The following is an 18,890-nucleotide window of genomic DNA, read 5'->3' on the forward strand; positions in this document are numbered from 1 at the left end:
ATTCTGATTTCTGAATTTGTATGGAATGAGTGAAGTTGAAAGTGATTGTAGAAATCAAACTCATGATGTTCTTACCAAGTTTGTATCCTATTAAAACCATATTGCATTGAAAAGTCCTCGATATTTTGTTTTCTTTACAATATTAACTTGATTACTGGACTCTTGATTTGTTCTGGCTTGACTTGCTGGTCTAAAAGTATACTTGGGACTTGACTTTGTAATCTACATTTCGGCATAACTTAACACAATTAGCTCAGGAAGAAGAATGACTATTTTGATCATAGTTTCACTGAATTCTGGACAAAATCATATCTTGGACCAATGGGCTTCTTCTGTGACCCTAATGTGGACTGAACTGGGGGTCCTTGATATGAAAAAGGTGGAGAATCATTGCATTAGATTTTTCTTTTTTCTTTTTCAAAATTGCATTTTCACATCCCATCTTAGTTAAAACCATTTCACACACCCCTGTTATGTTAGGACGATAACACACGTGCATCTATCAGAACAGAAAGAAAACCAATCAAATCTATCAAATCTTATCAAATCAGATGGTTCACCAGGCTGGGGAATATTCAGCCATGTTGGAGTGGTGTGTTGTGTGTTGGGGGGGGGGGGGGGGGGATGTTAAAGAAAACAGCTGTCGTAAAAGTGAAGAATCTGCGTTTTAGAGCAGCGAGGGAGCACATTTTTTGAGCCTGACCCAGACCTGAGAAGAGACGGGAGTGTATAAGGAGAGACAGGAGGAGAGAGGGATGGGAGAGACCAAACACAGGGGCATGAGGAAGACAAGAACAAGCAGAAGAGTTGACCCAGATCTGAGAATAAAGAGATAGGAATGTAAGGAGAAATGGACAGAGTAAAAAAAGGTATGAGAGAAACATGAGGATGTGGGGGAATGGAGAGATTAACCAAGAGGAGGACCAGAGGGTAGGAAGGAAAGAAATTAATGGATGGATGGATGAATGATCTCTCGAGCTATCACCCGCTCATGGGAGAACTGTGCCCTTGTTATTTCTACATCTGACCACAAGGTGTCACTCTTTAGCCATTTCAACTGTATGTAGTTCTACCAGACTGTGGTTCTACTAAACTTTCTGCAAATCAACAATCTTAATATATTCACACTGGAGGGGTTCTATTTTCTTAAAAGTGCAGCATGTGTCGCATTTTTTAAACACCAACATCACTCTAGTTAATTGTGATCCCTTGGTATAACTACTGTAAAACAAATGAGACCCTGGTGGAGACAATATTATGGTCACTTCTATCTCACACCAGCCCAGGGTCAGACTCATTGACTGTACATAATGTCAGTGGTCAGACTGTTTCTCAAAGTGAAGACTACATTTCCCATAAGCCTTGTTGCAAGAGGATGTTTGCTTCTTTGGCGTCTGTCTTTAAAGTTGTGCTTGATGTTACAGGTTGGCAGTGGCAGGGTGACATCACCTGGAATCAGAGATGGTAGTTTCTATACACTGTACCACATGTCAAGTGATCATGTGAATGATGTTTACAATGCATCACAGTCATGATAGGAAGGTTTCTAATGTTCTCAGGAGACGTTACAAAGGCTTTCAGAGCTCATAATGGTTTTTGCACCATCATTACATAACATATATTACCCTTGAATACCTTAACTAACACATTCACACAGAAGGTGTTAATGAAACACGCAAGGCAAGGTATGTAGAAACATTATTTTTTAATCTAAAAACACAAAAACAGATACATTAAAACAATCAGAAAAACATTTTAAAAAAGTGCAACATAACAAAAGTATTTACATGTGACTCCCCAGCAGGGAATGATAATCCGATAGACTATATATTACCGTATATAGTCTATCGGATTATCATCCCCCGCAGTATGCTGCTCGCCCTGTCACGTCCAGTCCTGTCTGTGGCCTTCTCTACAGGGTCCCTCACAAAGCTGTTCCACAGACGAAGAGTCTCATCAGCCCCAATCGTAGCACATGTGGAGTTGTCTGGGCTCAGAGTGGCATGAAGAACTCTGTCATCATGTCCTAAAAGAAGAGAAAGTGCATTTATTATCTTAGAACAGCAAAAGCATGAACAACAAGACTGCTTTGAAATGTTAGCTGGTGGTTCCCTTTTAAAAAGCCCCAAGTATGGGGCGTCCGGGTAGTGTAGCGGTAGACTCCCTGCCCACCAACACGAGGGTCACAGGTTCACGCCCACGTGTTACCTCCGGCTTGGTCGGGCGTCCATACACGCACGATTGGCTGTGTCTGTGGGTGGGAAGCCGGATTGGCGGTATGTGTCCTGGTCACAGCGGAAGGGGACTGGAAGGGAACTGGTGGGAATAGCGTGAGAATCTGGGGGGAGAAAATGTCTGGGCGAGTATCAGACAAGTTTTAAGATTCTCCCCCCTTCTCTCCACATTGTACTTGGCCAATTTCCCCTGCTGTCCCGGTCATTGCTCCACCCCACCAGCTGCGTCTTTTCACACGACACAGAGTTTCACCAGCGTGTGAGAGGATCACGCTATTCCCCCAGTTCCCCTCCTGTTTGACTTCAAACCTGCAACCTTCGTGATGATAGGCAGGGAATCTACTGCTGCACCACCCGGACACACCGACTGTCGTGACAAGAACTTACCATTGAGCTCTGCAACTTTGGAGAGGGATGGGTACTTCCAGATAACAACATTGTTGCTGTTGAGTCCATGGGTAGAAAGCAGCTCCTTGTAGTTGGGCGCAAACACCAGGGAAGAGATCTGAAAGGCAAAGACATCACATGGCTTAAGTCACAAAATAAAAAAAGTACACAGTGAATCATCGACTGACGGTAACCATCAACATCATACGAAGGGACTGGATGGGCTGAAAGTTGCACGGTTACCTGGGACTGAGTGTCAAGTGAGCTGATGCAGGAGCCACTGTTCACATTCCAGACGCGGATGTGTCGGTCACTGGTCCCACCTCCAGAAGCAAGGATGTTCCGCTGCCATGGACACCAGGCCAAAGCCTAAGACAAGATGGCAAAATAAATGAATACGATTGTCAGAATTCACAGCATGATCTGATGTACAAGTCCCACTGCCAGGGTTTAGAACCAGAGGTGCCCAAATGCTTTCCTATGAAGGGCCACAAATTCATCTGGAAGGAGGGCAGCGGGGCCAAAAATTAATACTGACATTAAGTGAAAATGTGTTATATTTTTGTAGACTATTCTAATAAAAAAAAATAAAAAAAAAGTATTTTCTCTGTTTAACAGTAATTTCATCAGTTAGATTTAGAGTTGATGGATTCCTTAGGTCTTCTAGTTTAATCTTCTAAGTATCATCACTCTAGCTTTTTTTTTAAATGAGCCCGCCACAGCCTCTGAAAAACAATATTGTGTGTGTGTGTGTGTGTGTGTGTGTGTGTGTGTGTGTGTGTGTGAAAAATAGAGAGTAAAAACAACAATGTGGTTTGTTTGGTTGTCAGGGTGAAGCTCCTCACCTTGACGGCTCCTTGGTGCTGGTTCCAGCAGCGGAGCGACTGGCGGTGATTCACGCCGGGCCACACGTTCACCAGGTTGTCGGCGCCACCGCTGGCCAGGTACTTCCCGTCAGGAGACCACTGCAGACCGCACACCTCGTCAGTGTGACCCCTCAGCGTGGAGACGTGGTGGTCCGCCACCCTCACATCATGGTGGTGGATGAGTCCTGAGCTGGAGCCACTGAGGGAGAGTGTAAAAAAAAATATATATATATATATATATTTAAACACATTTTGCCCCCCGAGCCCCTCGTTAACTTCCTACCCTGTAGCCAGTGACAGTTATAGACACAAGTGTCGGACAGAGACTGTACCTGGTCAGAACGTGTTCATTCCAAGATAAGCAACCAACTCTCCCCACGTGGCCGGCCATGTTGCGTAGACGCTTCCGGGTCTCCACATCCCACAACTGAGGGAAGGAAAATATAAGAACAATTGTTTTCTTAACCCATTGATACCTGATGCAGCATTTGCGTGTATATCCCTCATTTGTGTGCGTATCCCTTTAAGACGGCGAACCGCGTTAACTTAAAGGGATACACACACAAATGCTGCATCAGGTATCAATGGGTTAATGCAGGAATAAACCAAGTTTCCAGTACATTAGAGTGCACTCTGTAATGAAGCCAAGACTCAGTGGTGTGTGTGTGTGTGTGTTAGCCTGCTCACCTGAACTTTGCAGTCACTGGTGCCGATGGCCAGGTAGCGAGCCTCTTTGGCCCACGACACTGAAGTGATGTAGTCCTCTCCTTCACCATCCATCTTCATGAGCTCAGTAACGTCTCCCTGACTGTGATCCCACACGTAGACACTGTCACCGAGAGCCACAGCAAGAAGGTTGCGACTGCCCCAGTCAAGTAGACTCAGATCTGGGAGAAGTGGGACCAAATGAAAGCTTGTTAAGTACAAAAGGGCTCCCCCCCAACAACCCAATATGCAAACTTTATATTTATTTATTTTATTTATTTATAAATTTATAAAGATATGAAACTTGAGATATAAATCAATGAATGGCCTAATTATTAGACCATTAATTGACTCTAATACCCATGTCACCAGGCCAACAACTAAACCCAAAAACCCAAGAAATGCATGTACATTACTAGGAATAAATCACCACTCTTTGCCACCCGCCCAGTCATAGAAATATGAAGTTAGATGAGAAACTCACAGAAATCATTCCTGAGCTCAGGGCAATCAAGGATTCGGTCAGCAGCAGTTGATATGTGTCTGGTCTTCTTGACACAAGCTGGGGCTGTGGCTTGACTGGAGAGGACTTTCACATTGTTCCGCCGATAGCCTGTAAACTTGTCCTGATAGCCTGTAAATGAGAGGAAAACGAATTATACACCGTTCACTTTCCCTGCTCGGGTCGTCATACAGTTGCACGACAGCATCAGTAATGTAAAATGCTATACCTCCTGGATCAAACAGTGGCTTCCCTTCCAGGTTCAGGATCTTCGCCTCTTCAATGTCGAACCCATTGAGTGCGACAGACCAGGCTTTCCGGTTCTCCTGCAAAAGACACATAGCCTAGTCAATAACATGCCTATAAAATACAGGCCAGACATACTGTAAACTTTAAAGTATCAAAGCAAACTGACCAGTGCTCCCATAGGATCTTTTGTGTCGACAGGATCAGCCTCCTTTGTCAGAAGGAAGTTTGCCACCTCCATTTGTTTGGGATTTCTGGTGGGAATGAAGCGGTCGCCTCCAACATTGGAACAGGTGCGTTTTTTGCCTTTACATAGGAGAAGTATTTCATTGGTTAACAGTTTTCAGAAACTTTTACTAAAAGAGATCCAACACCACAATCTGTTTGACAAGTCTGCTGAAGACTAAACATTATACTGGAAGGCATCCATACAAATTATATTTCAATCATGTGAGCAAGTTACCTGGAGTTTTCCTCCGCGTTTTGGCAGGGGACAAAACATTTGGAGGCGTTGAGTCGCTGGCCTCCTTTCGCCACCTCGCCATGTTGGTGATCCTCATGTCGTTATGCAGCAGTCTGAAAGTAGCGTAAACGTTCGCTAGCATGAGAGACGAGGAGAGCAGTTAACGCTATTTAACATGTTCATTCACATTTAGCTCAAATGTAAACAGTAAACTGGTGGGCTTAACCAGTTGACTTAAGTTTCATTTCATGAAAAATAGCAGCAGTTACATTCGTTAGTTAACCGTAAGGTTCATTAGCTAACCATACTACTCAATGTCAAATTTGCTAAACTACATTATGCTACCGTTGTGTGAAGAATACATGGTCGTCCGTCCGCCTCGAATTGGAGCCGTCTCGCCGTCTGGCGGCGCCAGCGAGCCCTACATGCTAACGTTAACGTTAGCATAGCATGTAGCGTTCGTTAGCTCACAACTTACAGTAACATACTGTACAGATTTACTGATTACATTAATCCACTATTAAATGCAATGTTTTGTCTTTTAGCTTGTAGAATTCACTAACCTCTCTGAGAAGAAATGTGCTCCAAGTCGTTTGTCAGTAGTTTGTTGTTGATAGTATTGTAACGTGTTTGGGTAATCCAAGTATTACCTGTAATGTGATGTGCAACATAAGTGTCTCAACGGTAGCTAGGAACTAATGTATGTGGGTGTGTTCCTAGGGGAAACGGGGTATATAGGACCAGCGGCCGCTGTGCCGCATGGAGTCAAGATATGGAGTGAGCGAGACCGGTTGTTAGGTGTAGAGCTAGCGGTGTGAAGCTAGCTGCTAGGAGCTAACGAAGCCTGTGAATAAAGACCCTGTACCAACTACAACTCTCCGTTCCTTGGCGTACCACAGATACGCTACATTGGTGTCAGCAAGTGAAGCGGTAGCGCCTCTGATTCGGTCGAGAGGGGAGAGAGTGAGGAGGAACAGCGGAGAAAAGTTGGAGATCAAAGGCTCGAGCGACCTAGCTGTAGCGAGCTAGCTGTGTGAGCTAGCTGCTACGAGCGCCACGTGTGATGGCGCGTCTGGAAGAAAGCCTGTCGGTGAACGGGAGAGAAGAGGGGCTGACGACAGAGATCAGCTCGATGCTGGCGGGCATGGAAGCCCGTGTGTTGAAAGAAGTCAGACGGCTGTTGGAGACGATACCAGCCTGGGCAGAGGGGCTTATGGAGCTGCTACGAGAGCTCGCGCAGCACGGAGAGAAGCGGACGGAGGAGCCACAAAATAGACTGTGCTGGAGCTGTGGAGAACCGGGCCACGTGGCGAGGTGGTGCCGAGGCGAGCCCGGGAGACGGACCGGGTATGCGGGACAACGACATGGACAGCAGGGAGCCTGCTGGGCATGTGGAGCGATTGGACATTTAGCCAGAGAATGTCAAGAAGCTGTCGGAGATTGGAGAACAGCGAGAGAGGAGAGACGTGCAGGCGGTGAACAGGTGAGGCTTTGTTGGGCTTGCCAGTCGCCTGAACATTTAGCTAGAGACTGCACTAAGAGTGTGAACGCTGGAGGAGACACACAGCCGGGGGAGCAGCCCGAGCAACAAGCAGTGGAGCAGCCTGAGCAACAAGCGGCGGAGCAGCGGAGCAGTATAGAGCCGATTGTTCTGGGCTGGAGAGGGACTGTTGAGCCGGCCCAGGCTAGCTGCTCTGCATGCCAGCCAGTGGTGGGGGAGATCGCCATCAGCGACGAGACCATCAGGATAATGGGAATCGTTTTGAACAGCCAGAGGGAGGTGAGCGACATCATCTGCAGAGCTGTTACAGTCGGGGGAGCGGCGCTCGTGTCCCCGGGGGAGCGAGAGGGGTCAACGCTGGAGGGGCCGGCCCAGCCAAGCCGCTGCACAGCCCCCACGGCTGCGCTGCAGAAAGTCGAGGTGGAGATCGACGCCGATGGTGTCCGCCCTGCTGTCCTCAACACGCCGCCCCCTGGGGGAGCGGGACGGGAGGACGAGCGAGTGCAAGAGGTGGACCTGACAGACGAGGTCATAGACGCCATCATGGATGTCGACGAGGAGGAGTGGAAACGCAGACAGATGGAGGACGCGGAGATCGGTCCGGTGTACGGGTGGGTAGCGGCTGGACGCCGGCCCCCTGTGGAGGAGATTCACCTGTGTTCTGGTGCCACGAAGGGACTGTGGAACATGTTTTCGGACCTGCATCTGGGTGGAGATGGGGTTTTAGAGAGAAAGGGGCACGGGAAAAGCGGGACCCAGTGGGTTGTACCCAGCTACCTGCGGGGGTTGGTGCTACGCGGGACTCACGGGGGCTGCGGCTGGAAGGGTCATTTCGGACCTGAAGTGACACTCCGCCGGGTTCGTGAACTTTACTACTGGGGCAAACACGAGGAGGATGTGCGGGACTACTGCCTTCGTTGTGTTGACTGTAATGTGCTTCAGATGGGACAGAAGCTTTAAAAAGGGGGGATGGAAATAGTGGTTGAAGTGAAGTGGGATAATGTGAGTAGGAAAAAGGTAAATGAAGGTAATGGAAAAAGAATGATGTGAAGATGAGTGTAAAGAGAAAAGAGGGAATGTAAATGTTGGGGCTTGTGATAATTGAAATGTGGGTTGAATTTAAGGAATGGGAAAAGAAATGCAAATGGTGGTGGTGGAACGGAAATTGAAAGTGTGCTGAAAAATAAGAGGCAAATTGGGGGAATACAAAATGTTGTGGGGTGGTGTGTTTTGGTACAGGGGGATATGTGTGGGTTGTGGGTGTTAACGTGGGCGTTAACCTTATTGTTGGGTGAGGAGTATGTAACGTGTTTGGGTAATCCAAGTATTACCTGTAATGTGATGTGCAACATAAGTGTCTCAACGGTAGCTAGGAACTAATGTATGTGGGTGTGTTCCTAGGGGAAACGGGGTATATAGGACCAGCGGCCGCTGTGCCGCAGGGAGTCAAGATATGGAGTGAGCGAGACCGGTTGTTAGGTGTAGAGCTAGCGGTGTGAAGCTAGCTGCTAGGAGCTAACGAAGCCTGTGAATAAAGACCCTGTACCAACTACAACTCTCCGTTCCTTGGCGTACCACAGATACGCTACAGTATGATTACTCGCTCTCTCTCTCTCTCAATTTCCAACAAGTTATATCAAGAGTTTGTAATCATATGACGGGGAAGGCTTGCGCCAGCGTTTATATCTATTTTTTAAATGCCGAAAGCGGTGCGGTGATTGGTTACTGTAACAACGGCGAAAATGCATGTATGTGATTGGCGTAGAAAACCTCGTTGGTTCGCCTCCTCGGGACGGGCCATTGAGACGCGAAAAATGGGGTTGGGAAAAGTTGTATCGCCATCTAGTGGCAAGTTAAATCACAACAATAACATGGCATCATTCAGCAAGTAATCAGCAGCTACCACTGACTCCCATTCATTTTTCATAGCAGTTTCAGATTTGCCCGATTCAAACTAGCCTATCAAAAAATGTCAAAGAAGCATTACACAGTTGAATCCAAGAATAAAGGAGTCCAAAGTCTAAATTATAGCTGTATGGAGGCTTTAGAGTGCATAGTGTTTATGTAGGCCTACCTTTAAAATACTGATAATAATATGTAGGCTATAATGTGCATTTGATAGGCTAAATAAAATCAAAGACTTCTGACACTGAGTGTTTAACATTAGGCCTAGCCTGATCAATCAATCAATCAATCAGTCAGTTTTATTTTGAGTGCAAAATCACACCAAGGTGTCTAATTAATAATCAATTAAAAGAAAATTAACAGCGAATAATTAATAATAGCCTACAATGAACATAACAAAAAAAGTTAATGGTTGAATATAAGGATGAATACAACTCGATCATAGGCTACTAGGTTTATAAAATGCTGGGCTTTAGTAGGTTCTTAATCATACAGGTCTTCATTAGATGTGATCTCAACAATGTTAATAATTAAAGGTGATAAGAGACTGATGATACATTTTGTTTCCATGCTGTAGGGCCAAGAGTCGTTGATCAAGTAGATCTACTTGATCCAGACTCGAGTCTGGCAAGCGAGAGACTATTGAACTGATCCCTATAATAGAGGATGACTGATAAATCGAGCTGCTCCTCTGACCCAGCTGGAGAGATTACCGTAGCTCATGACTCGACTGATTTTCCTGGCATGGGCATGGGAAACACATCCTGCCGTTCAGCTCCTGCAATGCAGCTATACAGACCGGAAGTTACGTTTGCCTTCAAAATAAAACTAACGTTCACCGCGTAAAAACATTGACCTCAATGTTAGAAAAAGGAGAAGGATTAGCTATGGTACACACAGAACACCAAAAGTGATAAATATTATAATGCTAATCGGACGTTTAGATTATACGTGAAATGAAGCTAAAATAAACGTCTTCTTTTTTGTTAAAGATAATTCCCATAAATACCGGTTTTATTTTGAAAGTTCTGATCGGAATTCTCATTATCAATCTCATTCGTTATTTCGGCTAACTTGACAGTAGTCTGACGTCCGCACAGAAAAGCTGGCAACTTTACAAGACAAAAACAAGGCGGGGAGTGGATTACTTTACGCTGTTTACTCATTGTACGTGTCCAAACAATAGTAGTTTATAGTGTAACGCTGGAGGACGGACTGGTGGGGGTATATGCCGGTGGGTCAACGGGGTGGGACGAGGGGGAAGCTTTTAGGTGTAACACCGTTCTGTTGTTGTTCCGGTAGAGTCTGAAAGGAGACACGTTACTGCACCGTCTGAGAGACGCGCTACAAGTAGCATGCAGGCTACCGAAACTGGCTGTTGTCTATGCAAGTTATCGGAGCACCTCCAACTCCCGGGTTACTCTGTGAGCTGCGGCAGGGAATAAATAACACTCACGTGAGGTAAAAGTGTAACTTGTCCGTCTCTGTCTATCGGCTAGCTTAGTTAGCCACACCGCAATGCTACAATATGATGGCAGGCTTTAGAGCAGCTCATGGGTTTTAAAAACCGTCGTTTTCGGAGAGAATGACGCAGGATTTCCGAGGAGCAGTCTTCAGTGGAGCGAAGACATAACTCTGCTCTGTGTTGACATAACAAGCAGCAGCCTACAGTAAAGACGACGCTGAGGCTAATCACAGTCACAAGATAGACTTCTGAGCAGAGCAAGCTAACGCCTGGGCGACCGCTGCTTCTTCACAGGTACCGTCAGGCCTTCTTTTCTTATCTCTCTGTCTTATTACTCGTTTTAACGCCAATACCGCCGTCGTAGCTAACAACAACAACGGTTATTTTGTGAGTTTGTTTGACGGGTAACGTTGTCGTTTTGCTCTCACGCTCTCACGAGAATAATACCGGTAGCTAGGCTAATAACGATTCAAGCTAACGATAGGCTTTGAAGCAGCTAACGTTAGGTTTTCATCAGCTGGTGTGGGTGACTTACTCGAATATTGTAACGTGAGTTACTAAAGTAACGTGTTGAGGTAACGTTACTTGTAATTCATTTGACCACTCTTTAACTACTTGGGCATTACCATTTTATGCTCGGTGATTTTTTTTTTTACTCCACTACCTTTGTTTGAAAACGTAGTTTAATAACGTTAGCTACTTTGCAGATTCAGATTAGAGTGCAAAATATATTCAACTAGCTAATCAGTTGTGATGCCTTCATTATAGATGACTGTAAGCTAATACAGTTAATGTTATGTGGAAAATCAGCCCACCTTCCATCTAAACATGAAATGCTTACACACGAATAAACCAATCATTATAATTCAATTATTATTCTGAAATCATTCTGCATCGTGAGCCTGCAGTTGCTTAAAGTACATTTTGATGCCAATAACTTTTGTACGTTTACTTAGCATTTTGAATGCAAGACTTTTACTTGTGTAACAGAGGTATGTTTATACTGTGGTGTTTCTACTTTTACAAGATCGAAGAAGAAGAAGTACTTCTTCCACCACTGCCTACCACCTTGAAGTAGTAGGTTTTCATCTGGTGTGGGTGCTGTCAGACACCGGTTACTTACAACAGAGGCACTATATTAATAGCACTTCTGCAGAATAAGAGCGGAACTAGTTGCTAAACTTCCCTCGAAGTAACTGCCTTCATCATTACTGTCCGCGGAGTTGGGGGCTTGTTTTGGTGACTGGGCCAGCTGTGGTCCGGAGGCTGTTTCACAAGAGGCGGGGGAGGCTGTTTCACAAGAACCCGCTGTCATTATTTTCATCAATACAGAGGAAAGACAACTAGTTTTTCCCTGCAGACAGTCGCTGTTGCTGAAGCCGCACGACCTTTTGGTGACAATGTTTAAATATTGGACGAGTTTGTATCAGAAATACACGTCTGAAATCATAGGTAACGTTACAGTAAAACTACTGTGTAGAGGCAAGTCCAGATGCTGCTTCACAAAATGACCCCCCTTTTATTTTGTAAACAGAATTCAGAAGGATGGACAACTCCAGATACAGCACGGGGAGTTTCGACGGCCTTCATCACCCCAGTGACGATGACGACGATGAGATGGTGGACATTGCTGGAGCCACGCTGGACTTCTGCGGCACAGACGACGTCCCTCCCCTCAGCTCAGCCTCAGGTAAGCCGGCTGCGACCAGGTGTTCACTACGTGGATTTGCTTCATTCAAATATTGCGGTGGGCTTTTGGGATGAACGACTTTTGGGATGAACAGGTTCTCTTATCAAACCTGTGCAAACAAGTGAGTGTGAATGCTGTAACATTGTGAAAACCATTTTAGAATGATCCTATGACTAAAATGTCACAGAAAAACGATCCCAGTGCCTAGGAATATAACAGCATAGTGACAGCATAGGAGAAAACAACAACATATCATTTCCTTTAAGGTCATTGTAGCTTCAGTATTGAGTAGCACAGTTTTGTTGCACTACATTTGCATATTAAAACAAGCATAAAAAGGCTGTTTTGTAGGTTGACCGAATGTCTGCAGGTCCTTAAAAAGTTGGATAAAGTACTAAGTTACCTAGATTTAAGGCATAAAAAAGTATTAAAATGCATTAAATGCAGTCATGCCGGTATTATCTTTTCACCATGCAATGGCAGGTTTCCTTTAAGCTGCATGTCTACTCTTAGCATAGAGAGAACAGGGTTAGGGGTTCAATAAATATGCATCGTATCCGTTTTGCTAATCACAAATTAATTGGACTTCATATCCATCAACAACTAATGACCAGTTACCACTTGTCATTTATAGTTTCAGAACTTTCAAAAGAAGTAGGCTGGTGGTTACGGCAACCTTGTTTCTTATTTGATTATTTATTTTCAATTGGTCTTAAATTAAAAGGGTCCAGTGTGTCTATCTATTTGTTGTTTCTAGTGGAAAGGCCTGTTGCAGGCTAGGCGTTTGTGGCGTAGGCTAGTGGAAAGGCCTGTTGCAGGCTAGGCGTTTGTGGCGTAGGCTAGTGGAAAGGCCTGTTGCAGGCTAGGCGTTTGTGGCGTAGGCTAGTGGAAAGGCCTGTTGCAGGCTAGGCGTTTGTGGCGTAGGCTAGTGGAAAGGCCTGTTGCAGGCTAGGCGTTTGTGGCGTAGGCTAGTGGAAAGGCCTGTTGCAGGCTAGGCGTTTGTGGCGTAGGCTAGTTGAAAGGCCTGTTGCAGGCTAGGCGTTTGTGGCGTAGGTTAGTGGAAAGGCCTGTTACAGGCTAGGCGTTTGTGGCGTAGGCTAGTGGAAAGGCCTGTTGCAGGCTAGGCGTTTGTGGCGTAGGCTAGTGGAAAGGCCTGTTGCAGGCTAGGCGTTTGTGGCGTAGGCTAATTGGCTAAATATGAGAAATGGAGTAGGAAGGAAAGGATGGCTCGCTGCATTGGTGGAACTTGAGTTCATTCATTTCAGAGTCCAATGCGTGTCTGTTGGTTGTCCAAGGTAGTTCTCTACTGATAAGATATATCTCCACTATTGCAGGGCTGTGTGTGTGTGTGTGTGCGTGTGCGTGTGCTTGTGTGCGTGTGCATGCGTCAATGAATTGCTTGCAGTCACACATCTTTGAATCATCAGTTAGTCCACTCACTTTCTTGCTGTCTCTCTCGCTCTCTTTGTTTCTCTCTCTCTCTGTCACACACACTGGGGGAACATACTGTCACGTGTGTCAAACCGATTTAAACTATTTTGTCATGGTCTGACATCAAATCAGGAACTTATTACACTGTGACATACTGTCAAAACAACCATTGAAAGTGAGTAGTACTAGCATTATAGAGTAGCATTTGTATGAGTAGCCTGGTTAAGTTCCTCTTATGTGACTTCTGTACCAGAGCTGCGCGGTTCCTGCTGATGTCATCGTAATGTCAAACTCCTATTGGCCGGAGTTTTCAGTAGAGAAAAAAGGTTTTGCAGTCAGTAGAGACGAGCTGCGTCTGACCGCTTTGTGCTTGTGTCATCATGATGTAATCCATATTTTCTTATTCCAGTGAACTGCTGGACTTAGAGTATACAGACTTACAGTATATACTGTATGTAGAGTGATATGTCGTTTACTACTTATTGTATGTTCTGCACTTGAAGAGAGCCATTTTCCATGTCAAAATGAATTGTGTTGTGACATATCTCCTGGCACCAAGACCACTTCCTTCCTGCATATTTGCTGTACTTGTTGTACTACCCACTTTAAGAATTCACATGTTGGGGCGTCTGGGTAGTGTAGCGGTAAAAGAACTCGCCTACTACAGCGGAGACGCGGGTTCAATTCCCGACAGCGGTACCTCCGGCGTTCCTATAGACACAATTGGCCGTGGGAAGCCGGTGGGATATGAGTCCTGGTCGCTGCACGAGTGCCTCCTCTGGTCGGGTGGGCGGGCGCTTGTTCCGGGGGGGGGAGGAGAACTGGGGGGAATAGCATGATCCTGCCGTGCGCTACATCTTGCCTGGTGAAACTCCTCCATCATCCTTTCTGTAACAGGGACCGGTTTGGAACAGGGCTACTGTCTTTCATGATGTCACACCCTGGTGGTTGCTGCTGGTATTGTCATTTTGATGCATCTCTCTTTCCTCATCTACATGTAAACAGAAAGAGACCTCCTCCACCGAAGCCTAATACAACAACAACAGAACATTTCCCCATACGCCTTTTCGGTCTCCTAAAACACCACAAAGTCTACATTATTTCTTCTGCCAATAACCACGACTGTCCTGGATACTCCTGATGTCACAAGCCTCACCAAGACGGATCTGCCTGGGTTCCTGAGAAGACATGAGCATACTTCAACTGCATTAAAAGCAGACTGAACAAGATGTAAATGGCAAAGGAAGGAGCAGTCACTCACGCCCGCCCAGTCACCATGACATCACTTAACTGCATCCTCTTTCCTGATACGATCAAAACAACATCCAAGACAAAACATGATAGAATGACCTCCAGGTCCGTTCAGTACATGAACAAATATATGACTAAAAGATGACTTGGCTTTCCTACAACAGAGCGCTGCCACATGTTAATGAGCTGGTGATGTCACTGTGATGTCATCACCCTGAGTTTGGTCTTTTGCACTCGTCTAAACCGAGAGATAAGACTCTTTCCAGGAGGGGGAAGGCCAGGACATTTTTATCTGAACGGATATTGCTGCTGACGACTGAAAACCATTGACTGTATTTCCGCTGTCGGCTTTTCAGGAACAAAGAAACACAGGCTTGTCTTTATTTACAACCCTGTATTTTTTTATTATGTATGTATTATTAATATTATTATTATTATTATTACTTTTTTATTCTTTTCTGATTTCCCCCCATCTTTCTCCCCAATTGTACTCGCCTGGTCAATTTCCCCCTGTTGCCCTGGTCGCTGCTCCACCCCCTGCTGCTGATCTGGGGAGAGCCGTAGACTAGCACCATGCTTCCTCCGACACATGCGCAGTTGCCAGCCGCTTCTTTTCACCCGACAGTGGGGAGCTTCACCGGCAGGACGTAACACGTGGGAGGATCGCGCTATCCCCACCAGTTGCCTTCCGCCCGACCCCCGACCAGGCGCCCTGACCGACCAGAGGAGGCGCTAGTGCAGCGATCAGGACACATACCCCCCAATCCGCCTTCCCACCCGCAGACACGGCCAATCTGCCTGTATGGACGCCCGACTATTCCCCCCTGTGTGTGTGTGTGTGTGTATGTGTGTCTCCTAACTGCTCATTAGTGCACACTGACAACCACTGCACACTGAACTTGGTCACCCATGAACAAGTGGAGAGTTTGTTTACAGAAGTTGCCACGTTACTGTTCACATGAGCCAGCGTTTTTTACTGCAGCTGTCATCGTTTCAACTTGTATAACCTTTTGCCTGCCTGGCCTTGTGGCACTGCAGCCTCATGCTATTCACCTTATGGAGCCCCACCCACTTGACCCGTTTGTGTTACGACTTCCTGTTCAAAACGTCGGCTGTTTTACCTCAAAGCAGAGATGGTCTCTCTGGTCAAAACTAGTGACTCACTGGAAGCAGGCTGCAGGGATAAGCTCTGACACAGGAAGTGTAAACAATCGCTTCCGATTGTGTTTACACTTCCTGTTAGTCTCTCAAGGCAGACTGTCTCTTCTACATGAGGTGAATAGAGAGGAGAGTTTACCTGTTACCTGGAGGGTTGCTGGTTCAAATACATGATGAGTGAACAAGACGTCGCCGATCCTTCCATCAGCATCTACTGCACCAACAAAGTGCTCTTGAGCAAGGCACAGACATAACCTGCTCAAATGGCAGTGCCGACTTGCCAACCGAGTCCCTGTTATTCAACACAGGCAGGCTAATTTGGCTGAAAATACTTATAAAACAAACACAAACTCAAACCAAACACATTTTTGAAATACTTTTGATTATTTATACAGGAAAGTTGAAGGTGCCACATGTAGTATTTTGTGTTGATCACAATGTAAACCACATTCTTCTAAAACCCATTGCTTCCTGATGCAAAGATCAAGTTTCAAGCTTGAAGGAGAAGAATGGACATAAACCCTTGATAAAAACATTATGCACTCACACAAGATGAACATGCAGGTAGAATAGAATAGAATCGCACAACTGCATGGAATAAAGTTGTGTATTAACTTGGAAAGCAAAAGGTGGTGCTAATTTATTGATGTTAAAATGCTACACGTAGCAGTTAGCAAGTTATAGCCTACATTAGGGCTGCTCGATTAATCGAATTTTAATCTAGATTACGATTTGGGCTGTCCACGATTATGAAAACAAGATAATTGACATCAAACGATTTTGCGGCTCTTGTCTCTCTCGTTCTGTCTTGTGTTTTAAATCACGCGCACCCCTTCCTTTGCTCGGCCCCTCCCCCAAAGCCCAAAGCACACCAGCTCGAGTTGTGAATGACTGTCGTGTGAAGAGCCACGGCACGTCGCACGTTTCTCCTCCCCCACTCCCCGATCACAGAAAGAGAGCCGCTGGTCGAGAAGAGAGGTGAAACAACGTATGTGGGGTGGAAACACTATGGTTTCGCCGAGTTTAAAGGTCCTTACACTGCGCATATCTTGCACTGTTTGTTCCAAGTCTGTGCCTGTGATTGACAGGTGGGTCAAAACTCGCATCGCAATTCCGTGCTGTATATTCACATCGCTCTTGATGTGTAACTGATGTGTAACTTACACATCAAGAGCGATGCGAATATACAGCATGGAATTGCGATGCGAGTTTTGACCCACCTGTCAAGATATGCGCGGTCGTGGCATCACCCCGCAACACGACCTCTCCCTCTGTTTAATCACTTGAAATCCACTCACAAAGTGGTCTATGACCAAGAAATAACGCTAAATGAACAAAAAGACAAAGCCCCATCTAGTTACTCCTGCCACAACACAGTCATCGATTCAGGACACTCTTTACAATGCGACCGCATTGATATGATGCATGAATATGCATTCAACAGCTAACGATCTCACAGATACACATTAACAATAGCCTATTATGAACCTAAACGTAAGTCGCTTTGGATAAAACCATCTGCCAAATGAGTAATTTAATGTAGCCTAATGTAAACGAACGTTACTCAATAGCGTTCTCATTTGGTTAGATTTGAGGTTTAAGGACTACTAGTTCAGATGTTTACCAACATATTGAATGTAGATTAATAGTTGCAGTTGGTTGTGGCAGTTCACTGCAACATAGTAGGCCTACATATACTGTATATTTATTTTAGTTTTTATTTTATTTCTAAATCTTTGCACTTTTATTAATTATTTATTTATTTATTTATTTATTTATTTATTTATTTATTTATTTATTTATTTTCAATTATATCTAAAATCCAAAGACATCCAATGTTAAAAAGAAAAGCCAGTGTCAATGTTCAATAAATGCATGATATTCTCAATGTCAATGAGGTCAATAATCGTCTTAAATAATCGTGATCTCAATATCAATCAAAATAATCGTCATTATGATTTTTGCCATAATCGAGCAGCCCTAGCCTACATGCTGATGTCCTCTCTCCATCGTTAATATTGCCCAACTCATCTTCTGAAAATCTTCGTATGGGTCACATGTAAAGTGCTGGCTGCTGAGCGCACTTGAGCCCTCCTTGTCTTAACGTTGTACAGTGAAGGGGGAAGTGAGAGTGACTGCTCATGATCTGCACAAGAGCCGTTGAAACAAGTAGCTGTGCACGCATCTTCTTCCAGGAAGTCCTTTGAGCAAAACAAGCTGTGGAACTTGCAGCACTATGGCCCATTGCCAGATGGAAGTCTAGTAAAACTGACATGTTGTCATTTTGCATGATTAAAAACAAATATTGTCTTGAGTTCTATGCTTTCTTGTAATTGGATAGCACTTAAAAGGCGCCGCCTGTCAGTTTTTCTACCTGTGGAACGGTTGGTGTTCTATTTCAAACGTTCTAACGTTCTATTAGGACCTGCTGTATTCACCTTATTCCTGGAATTACGTTTCCCATGATTCTCAGCGGTTGCCGGTTGTCGAAAAATAGAAACGTGTGGTTTGCATAGCGGCGATATTTTACAAAAACTAGGTGAATGTCAATTCACTCGTACTGTATGGGCTTATTTTAGCCGAAATTACTAAAAATAGTATGTGATTGCATAGCGGCCGCTTTTGTTTTGAAGGCTAAACGTCCAAACCGGAACTCTTATTATTTGGTCATTGAACGGAGCTTTAGAGGTCTCTCTCTTTCAAGATTCAAGATATTGTCACTCCGTTTTGTACAATTATGCACGTGTGAAATTATTATGCAGGGGGACATCATTACAAGACATACAGTAGGTACAAAGTCACAACAATTATTATGATTGTTTTCAGTCTCTTTCGCTATCAACGGTCCTGGGCGGAAACAGGCAACAGCAGCTGGAAACAGGGAGGGAGGCTGTCATGGAAGCTCCCACGGTCTCATCAGGAAACTCGTGAATAGTCGCACGTTATCTGATTCTGCGCCAAAGAAGTACCGCAGGGATGACATATTTTAGTATGCGGAAGGCGGAAGTCCCGCATATGTTGTCTCTTCAGGGGAAAAGTCAACAGGGTTTTAGAATGGGGATTTTGCTTAAATATCTGTGGGTAAC

General features: G+C 45.0%; 2 protein-coding genes across 2 annotated transcripts in view; one reads left to right on the plus strand and one right to left on the minus strand.

Annotated features, from left to right (window-relative positions):
• Positions 1-1,888: 1,888 nt before the first annotated feature.
• Positions 1,889-5,500, minus strand: LOC310771855 (cell division cycle protein 20 homolog; the record flags this gene model as incomplete). The annotated part of the gene is made up of 10 exons (XM_083664363.1): positions 1,889-2,026; positions 2,622-2,739; positions 2,865-2,990; positions 3,467-3,686; positions 3,820-3,914; positions 4,175-4,374; positions 4,677-4,805; positions 4,924-5,020; positions 5,110-5,246; positions 5,404-5,500. Coding segments are annotated over 10 exons (1,357 nt in total), but the record flags the coding sequence as incomplete, so codon positions are not given.
• A 6,040-nt stretch (positions 5,501-11,540) lies between these two features.
• Positions 11,541-18,890, plus strand: part of LOC310771854 (uncharacterized protein) — a gene marked incomplete at its 3' end in the record, with an annotated part of 18,558 nt that continues 11,208 nt past the window's right edge. Inside the window, exons 1-2 of the mRNA XM_083664362.1 lie at positions 11,541-11,668; positions 11,809-11,964. Of these exons, the coding sequence (XP_083520488.1) occupies positions 11,820-11,964 (145 nt within the window). The remainder of the gene's footprint in view (positions 11,669-11,808; positions 11,965-18,890) is intronic.

This window comes from Poromitra crassiceps (assembly GCF_964638095.1).
Source record: "Poromitra crassiceps genome assembly, contig: HAP1_SCAFFOLD_1384, whole genome shotgun sequence".
Taxonomy (NCBI): domain Eukaryota; kingdom Metazoa; phylum Chordata; class Actinopteri; order Beryciformes; family Melamphaidae; genus Poromitra; species Poromitra crassiceps.